At 34.7% G+C, this 8,959-nt stretch overlaps 1 protein-coding gene across 1 annotated transcript; it reads left to right on the forward strand.

Moving 5' to 3' along the window:
- Positions 1–15: 15 nt before the first annotated feature.
- Positions 16–8,959, forward strand: LOC138693475 (ATPase ASNA1 homolog). The gene is made up of 7 exons (XM_069817462.1): positions 16–224; positions 3,270–3,417; positions 3,792–3,943; positions 6,689–6,839; positions 6,925–7,032; positions 8,161–8,361; positions 8,696–8,959. Exons 1-7 carry the CDS (start codon positions 79–81, stop codon positions 8,816–8,818), a joined length of 1,029 nt encoding a protein of 342 aa, XP_069673563.1. The 5' UTR covers positions 16–78; the 3' UTR covers positions 8,819–8,959.

Raw genomic sequence — 8,959 nt, forward strand, 5'->3', positions numbered from 1 at the left:
AAATAAACATTTCATTCAATTCTGTTTGGAAGAGATCGTAAAATATCGTATCATCGTATATGCAGTGAATGAGGAAAAATGACGTCTAGCGAGACAGCTGATGTAAACATGACTGGAGAAGATTTTGCTCCATTAGAGCCGTCTCTCCAAAATATTATTGATCAAAGGTCACTTCGTTGGATTTTTGTGGGAGGAAAAGGTGGTGTAGGTAAAACAACATGCAGGTTTGTACACATTTTCAATGCAATACTCTTGTTCGCCTTGTATAGGTTAGCATAGCCGCTGATTTGAAGGTCGACTACCTACTCCGTCATTGACTTTGAACATAGTATATGAATCGTTCTTAATATAATGCGGGTCCCCGTGTGTCTAATTTTTATATAAACGTTCTCAGAAGAGCGAAGTTCGTAACTAGGAAGTCATAATATAGAAAAACATCTAATTATTGTACAGATAATTAATGAAATACCAGAACTGCAGTGTTAGGATAACATCTCATCGTATCATAATTTAAGGCATTCCATCACTTATTCAAAAAGTTGGTAAAGAGAAATTTCAGTTAGGTATTTTGTTACCTTTTCAAATTAACTTCATGATGATATACGTGCAGAAAAGGTCCAGCAACTTATAGCAGCTGTTGCAGACTAATGGTATGACGTGACGTGTCATTTCCAAATTCTGATAAATTGTAGAGCACAGTGGTGGCATTGTGATTGTACAGCGATAATTTTCCAAGCATAAAGTAAGTCTGCAGCCTTCCAGTAAAGTTTTTTAATTGGTTATTTTACGACGCTTTATCAACTGCTATGGTTATCTAGCATGAGTTCAGGGTCCAGTGCCGAAAGTTATCCAGCATTTGCGCTTGAGTTGAGGGGAAACCCCGAAAAAGAAACCTCAACCAGGTAACTTGTTCCAGTTGAACCTGGAACCGCTAGTTTCCCAGTCAGGCATACTAACCGTTACTCCACAGCAATGGACTGTATTGAAGTTAAATTCAGGTATAAAATTGTTAATATTTACAGAATGGTAGAACGTAATTGTGCGAGACCGTCACTTGCTAATTTTTCTTACTTAAAAAAAAAAAAAGTCGTTTTCGGTAATTTTCCAGAAAAGCTACACCGAAGAAGCCAGAAATTTCTTTTGCTCCACTGACTTTTATGAGATGTACATAGTGATAAACACGTTATTTTAGTTAGCAGCCACAAATACTTTCAGCATAACAATCGTTTGGTAGTTACCTGTGTATTCTAATGCACTGTTGTAGCCCCTTTCCCCCTACTAATTATCGACATAACATGTGAGAGGTCCAGGACGAATTGCTAGGGAAATGATCAGTTTCTATAGTATTACGTCCTAGACCTCTCGAGTGCTGTATTTGTAACAGCTTATCTCTCCTACGAGTCCTACCATAGTTGTGCACATGTATTGTAGAGTTGTTTCTACATTTTTTTTTTTAATTTTAAAATTAAAAATATTTCCATGTTGCCACTGTGACCAAGTTATGTTCTTTCAAATTGGTTCTATGGTCAGGATGAAAGAAATTAATTTTTTTTTCAACTAATGTCACCAGGTTGTTTTTCATCATTTCTGATCTTCTCTCCTGGCAGTGGCTTACGTGTAACTCACTTGTGAGGTTGAGGCACGTGGAAGACAGAGTTATGTTACCCTGATGATGTGCTATGATAGGATGGCTACGTACGATTATGTGGTGTCAGGAGAGGTCTAAATCTATACTTACTCTAAATTCCAGACTATGGTGAAACACAGGAACAATTCCCTTTAAGAAAAAATTCTGTGCTCTTGCCGGAAATCGTATCCAAAACCTCATGAATTGTAGCCAGATGCTCTAACCATTATACCATGAGACTGGTCTAATATATAAAAGAAATCTCCCTGAATTTACATTTGCTCGACCAGTCTCATGGTCTAGTCAGAATTTCTGGCCATAGTCCATGAAGTCCTGCGTTCGATTCCCAGTTAGAGTATAGAGCTTTTTCTTAAAGGGAACTGTTGCTGTGTTCGCCCATAGTCTGGAATTTAGGTTAAGTGTAGATTTAAAACCTCTAGTTGTGCTACATAATCATGGTCATCTTACCATATCATCAGGGCAGCATAACTCCGCCTTTCAGGTGCTCCAATCTCAGAAGTGGGTTACACATAAGCCACTGCCAGGAGAGAAGACCAGAAATGTCGAAAAACAAGGCTTTATAATTACTAAGGCACAACTCATTTTCTTAATAATTTCTTGCAAGGCTTAGGCTCTGAGGATGGTGTGAAGAAGCACCGAAACAGCTGTAAGCTGCACAGTCTTACACAATTAACACGAGTAAGATCGCCATTTAATCAATTACTTTAAAAAAGTGTGTCATTTGCTGTACACTTACATATTTTAGATGCTTTATTTCATAAGTTCTAAGATACAACAACTTTCATTTTGGGTCAAAACTACGAATTGAAGTGTTTTGCAAAAAATTATGTTTTCGTTTCAAAACTTTGTGGAATATATTAAAATAATGTTATTTTTTATAAAACCACGAAATTAATGTTTTTCGCATTTAAAGTGCGAAATTCGCGTAAAAATTTATTTTATCGCAAATGTAAAAAATAGGGCCTATAGCCTCCTAATAACCCAAAAACATGTAATACTTTTCTTAATTTTACATACATTCAACTGCTTGCTTCAGCTAAACCTTAAAAGATGAATCAGGACACATTGCGAGTGAAATGGGCTATTTTAATAAATTCGACCTTATCAAAAATGCAGTCCGTTTTGATCCATTTCTTACGGTTTAGGAGTTAGGACCATTTTTGTTTGGCTTATCCAAATGCTATGCTGAGGGCATAATGTAATAACCTTAACAACTGCAAGTGTGTGACTTTACACACAGATAAACATGTCTGTAGGAAGCAGAATATATGAGACTTTATAGGAAAAGAAAACGTGAAGAGATAGATAATTTACATCTGAAAAAAATCTAGCCTAGTAATGTATCCAAATAAAGAAAGACTAATGCCACGTAAGTATGTGAGTAAACAACTCAAAGCTGAAGCAAAAATACTGCAAGCATCTCAACTCTTTCTACACCATTTTAATGCCAAGGTAAAGTTGTTTTAATACAAAACCTAATATTTGACGTTAATCAACGTTTATCCTGGAACTAAAGGTTCCCTAATATGTATATTTTTTAAATTGACTTTATTGAATTAAAGACTGTAAATTTGTGATAATTAAGAAATTTACTGTTAATAAAGGATTAATTTTGTTACAGTTGCAGCTTAGCAGTACAACTGTCAAAGATTCGCGAGAGCGTTCTGATCATATCAACAGATCCTGCACACAATATCTCTGATGCTTTTGATCAAAAATTTTCTAAAGTACCAACAAAAGTTAAAGGTTTTGATAATCTTTATGCTATGGTAAGTTTGAATAGTGTTGAATACTACAGAATCATTGTATTACATTATAAATATTTTCCAAAAGAGAACTCACTTTGAAACCCAAACTATTGTAAAGTACCAGTAAGTGAAAAATAAATAATTCATTAATGTACATATGTGATTCTTCCGGAAAGTGAGGCTGTCTTTAAGCTAGAGGTGGAAGTTTTTGACAGTGACATACCATAACTAATGATCTGACTGATAGGATTGACTACTATTTATCATCACCATTATTTAGTCCGAGTATTCACTTATTCTTGTATTTTCATTCTGCCATTACTCTATTGTCTTAATCATTTCACCGTTATAGTAGTTTAAAAAGAGTAATTAAATTGTTCACTAATGTACTGCAGGAGATAGATCCAAATGTTGGCTTTAATGAACTACCGGAAGAGTATTTTGAAGGAGAGAATGAAGCCATGAAACTGAGTAAAGGAGTGATGCAGGAGATTGTTGGGGCTTTTCCTGGAATAGACGAGGCCATGAGCTATGCAGAAGTTATGAAGTAAGTGACTATTGTGCGTGTGTTTAGGAAACTTCAATGTGCATGTAGTGTAAGAATGGTCACTTGCATTACTTATTCAGTGCTTTTTTCTTGTGACTAAATTACAGTTCAGTCACTTTGTACTTGTATTTGACAATGTGTAGAGGTTTATTTTCTTTCTTTTTAAATTTTTTATTTTATTTATTAGATAACAAGCAGGCTCATTTCCTAATTTATTTGTTTTTCTTTCTCCTCTTCATTTCTTTCCTTTACTTTTCTCCTCCTTGTCAGATCTTCTCTTATACCTTTTTTCGTTTCTTCTTTATTTTTTCGCCTTAACTTTTGCTTTTCTTAGTCTGTTTGTCTCTCTCTCTCTTTTCCTTTCTGTCTTTGTCTTTTTGTATTTTCTCCTTTTTCATAATTTCTAGCTGAATGACTAGAGCATCGGCTTTCTACACTGGTAATCCAGGTTCGAATCCTGATGAATCCAAGTTGAATTTGTAGTAGACAAAGACAGTGTTTGGTGGGAAAGAGTACTGCCGTTTTTCCTACCGACATTCCACCATTGTTTCATTAATGATCATAATCATACTGAGCCACCTGTGAAGCTAAGTCGGCTAAGGTGCTTGCCTGCTGATCCAGAGTTGTGTTTGGGCGTGGGTTTAATTCCTGCTTGGGCTGATTACCTAGTTGAGTTTTTTTCCGAGGTTTTCCCCAATCATAAGGCAAATGTCAGGTAATCTATGGCGAATCCTCGGCCTCATCTTGCCAAATATCATCTCGCTATTACCAATCTCATCGATGCTAAATAACCTCGTAGTTGATACAGCGTTGTTAAATAATCAAGTAAAATTAAAAAAAAAATAATCATACTGAAGCACTGTAAACCACCTCTCTGGTGCACCAAGGGTAACACCCTTGACGACGACAAAAGCCTACAATTATGACACATTCCTCTTATAGAGGAGACACTTTGAATGAATGGCTTTTAAAGCTAGTTTACACACGACACTAATTTCGCATCAGGTTTTTATTTGAATGCGCATGCATGAAATGTAGTGGTGACACTGAGTTACGCAGTTTCAGCTGCTTCCAACTTTTCATGTAACGAAACTTGTAGTTTCGAGGCATTTCGAGATTAAACGTGCTCTGATCTGTGGATTGATTTACGAAATGAAATGAGGAAGTGAAGAAATTATTAAGTGTCTTAGATTATATGCAGTGCAGACGTGCTTGTGAGATTTCAATGACCCAAACTTAAAAAATAAACAAAAAATTGAACTGTTCCAAAGTCATTCTTAAATGATTATGATAACTTTTGGAATCTTTCAAAACTATCTCTTTGAATAAGATTGCAGAACATCCTAAATGTGATCATCTTTTTATCCATGTCCTAGTTCAGACTCTTTCTTTCTTCTTTTCTCATTTTTTAAGGTCAGCAATAACATCTCTGCTACTCTAGCATTTAAATAAGCAGTGGGGTAGCGTCAATGTAAGCTAAAAAGCTTAGCTTCCCCAGTTAATAATAATTTCATAATAAACCTGCAGTTTATGAAGAAAATTATTTATTAATTTTAATAGAATTTATATTTACGCATTAAATATTGTGATGCGGCAGCTCAGGATGATTTGTGATGCAGCAGTAAACAAGAAGCCTGCACACACCAGCTTCCAAGCAGATCGGTTTCTTCTGTGTAATCCACCCCGCAGATTTTCCATTCCTTCCTAAGCTACTCTAGTCGCAAGGCTCGCAAAGAAGCTAGCTTTAACATTGAAAATAAGTGGTTTCCGAGTTATCCCTTTTCGTCAGTTGTGTTCAGTTGAAGTGTTAGTGTGCATTGTGGCTGATATAATAAATAATGAGCGAAATAAGTTCCTGACACTAATTTACTTGAATTTTTTTAGGACAATTGTATTATCAAAACTGACTTACGAACAAAAGTGTGATTTAAAAAACAAATGACCGACTCCCTTGCTGTGAATGAAGGACAAAACCAAAAGACAGACGCATACTTACGTAATGATACTAATATTGTGATTTCTCTAAGTATGACAGGGAGTGAGCTAATGTTATACGTATACGTGTCTATTTGTTAAGAAATGTGTAAACCGTGAAATCATATTTTACTACGTATCATTTGAGGTCATGCCTTATTGGCGTTACTTACGATGTTCCAACCAATCTTCGACTGCTGACTTGAAATTGACTACTATTTATTTTAAGACTGTATTTTTGTAATACGTTTTCTCATATTGCATGAAAGACAACTTGAGTTAGCTTCCCCTACTCAAAATTTCATGCTACGCCACTGTAAATAAGTAACACTGAAGAAAAGTACAAAAGTTGTCATGACACTACAGTATACACAAGTGTCTCCATGTTAACAATTTCCTAAGTAAATACTTTCATGAAATCAGTGGCAAAACCTAGTGTTGTCGTGTAAAGTCAAGAAACCTGTCATTTGGAAAAAAATAAGTAAATGAAATAAAAGAATATTTCCTTTTGTCTTTCTCTTTGTTTTCTTAGTTCTCTTTCTTTTCTTCATTACTCTTTCTGTTTATTTACACGTATTTTCTTCCCCCTCTTTTTCTCTTCCTTTCATTCCGTCTTTTTCTCCTTTTCATATCTCGGTTGCTCCTTTTTCTTTCTTCTTATATCTCTCTCTCCCCTCCCCCCGTCTCTCCCTCTCTCTTTGGTTTGTAAATAAACACTTACGGTAATGTAACAGAAATTTTACGAAAACTTGACTGTTGATTTTCTTGCAGACTCGTGAAAGGAATGAATTTCTCCGTTGTGGTGTTCGACACAGCCCCAACAGGCCATACTCTCAGGTTACTCTCATTTCCTCAAGTTGTGGAGAAGGGGCTTGGGAAGCTACTACGACTTAAGATGAAGATCAGTCCTTTCATCACGCAGGTTATCCACTAATTCAAGCCTACATTTTTTTAATCTGTATTGATACACACATTTTGTTTTAAAATTTTGATATATCTTTCTTTAGATGTGTTCCATAATGGGATTGAATGACTTCAATCCCGATTCCTTCTCTGCAAAAATGGAAGAGATGCTTGCAATAATTCGTCAAGTGAATGAACAGTTCCGTGATCCTGTAAGTAGAAAATTTCGTAAAATGATGTAAGAGATTTAAATTGCTTTTAATGTACCTATATTCAAACACCTTTAGGTGCATCATTATCCCCCTCATGGCATTTTTGCTGTATTACCTAACTTTCCACTGTATTTTAAAATTTTCTTTCACGTTTTATGCATCAGTGATCACAAGTATGTGCTCCTTCAAGTCAGAAGTATATTTAAGCTCTATTTTTTTTTAATTATGAAAGAAAATCGTATGTACTATATGGAAAATTTTAGAATGTCATATGAAATTCTGAATTGAAATTCTAGAAGGTGTATTAAAAGATGAATTAGACCTTAAGAAGTAACTGGGACCTTAAACATTTTAATAGAAGAGAGAAGAAGAATTAAGAAGAATTTTCTCTGAACTAAATATCCTTAGAAACAAACATCTTACAAAATATGAACCAAGTTAAGAAGAAAATTGTTGCAGCAGACAGTATTATTATTATTATTATTATTATTATTATTATTATTATTATTACCTGCAGGAATTCATAAAAGTTGAAATATTTCATAAGCATACTGCCCAGTAACTTGAGCATCCATTATAGTATACCCCTCAAACAAATGGTCAGTCATGGGACTACTTTTTTGGTAATAGGGTTAGTATATCAAAATTTTCATGGGGTATATGAAAGAACTTTCGGTATTCACCACTACACTGAAAAAAATTATCTTAGGCATTATTAAAGATTTCTTGAGCATTTTGAATTATCATCTCTATGTCAAACCTTAAATATTCTAATTTAATATACATTTTCTTTGTAGTTCATTTGATTAATGTTTGTGGAATTGCTATTATTTGTCAAAATTCATGTATCATTTACTATATTTCGAAATTCCTTCATTAGCAGAAATTCTGGAAATGTGTATCTCTGCAAAAATATTGAACTAATATAATTTTTCAGTATGACAGTATTTTCTCTGTAGTTAATATGCCTAACAAGACAGTAAAAAGTTGTTTAGAGATTAAATCCTGGAATTCTTTAGTGAATGTACAAACTTACGAAATATACATTATAATGCCCCTTCTTAGGACGTAATCTTGTTAATTGTGCAGGAAAGAACAAAGAAACTATTAAACATTTTTGTTTTATAGGAGCAGACAACATTTGTTTGTGTGTGTATTGCTGAATTTCTATCGCTGTATGAAACCGAGAGATTGGTACAAGAGCTCACAAAGTGCGGTATTGATACGCACAATATTGTTGTGAACCAACTACTTTTCCCTTCCAAAGGCGAACAGCCTTGCAGGATGTGTGCAGCAAGACATCGTGTGCAGGAGAAATATTTAGACCAGGTTTGTTGCATTGATATAAGATGGGTTGGTTGTTCTGTTGATAGATTAAGCATTGAAACAGGGACTTCATGTAATTCTGTACATATCTGTGAATCAGGATATTATACACCACCTATACTCTGTATACTATTATTCTGCAAAATGGTCTTCATACTGATTTGAAATTCCACGGATATTTGGCCTTCAGGACAAAGAATTACACTACCTTGTGTGCACTACCATAGTATCAAAATTACGTATGTCAAGTTATGGAAGTTGATAAACTCCTCCCTATTACTAGCTTTCCCCTTCCCCTTTTCATATATACCCACAAATGCATATTCTATTGTTTCAGATTGCAGATCTGTACGAGGACTTCCACGTAACAAAGCTACCACTCCTGGACCATGAAGTTCGAGGTGCTGAGCAAGTCAAAGAATTTTCTAACACCCTTGTGAAACCTTATGTACCTAAATGACAGGCTGACCATAATCTCAAATGAATGAAAATAAAACTAACAGGTGACTGTATTATGCTCGTGTAAAAGTTATAAATGTATTCTTTAAAGATCTGTGGGAGTATTTCATAGGTTGAAATAAAATATATTAAATTGTGAATA

Source organism: Periplaneta americana, chromosome 17, assembly GCF_040183065.1.
Source record: "Periplaneta americana isolate PAMFEO1 chromosome 17, P.americana_PAMFEO1_priV1, whole genome shotgun sequence".
NCBI lineage: Eukaryota > Metazoa > Arthropoda > Insecta > Blattodea > Blattidae > Periplaneta > Periplaneta americana.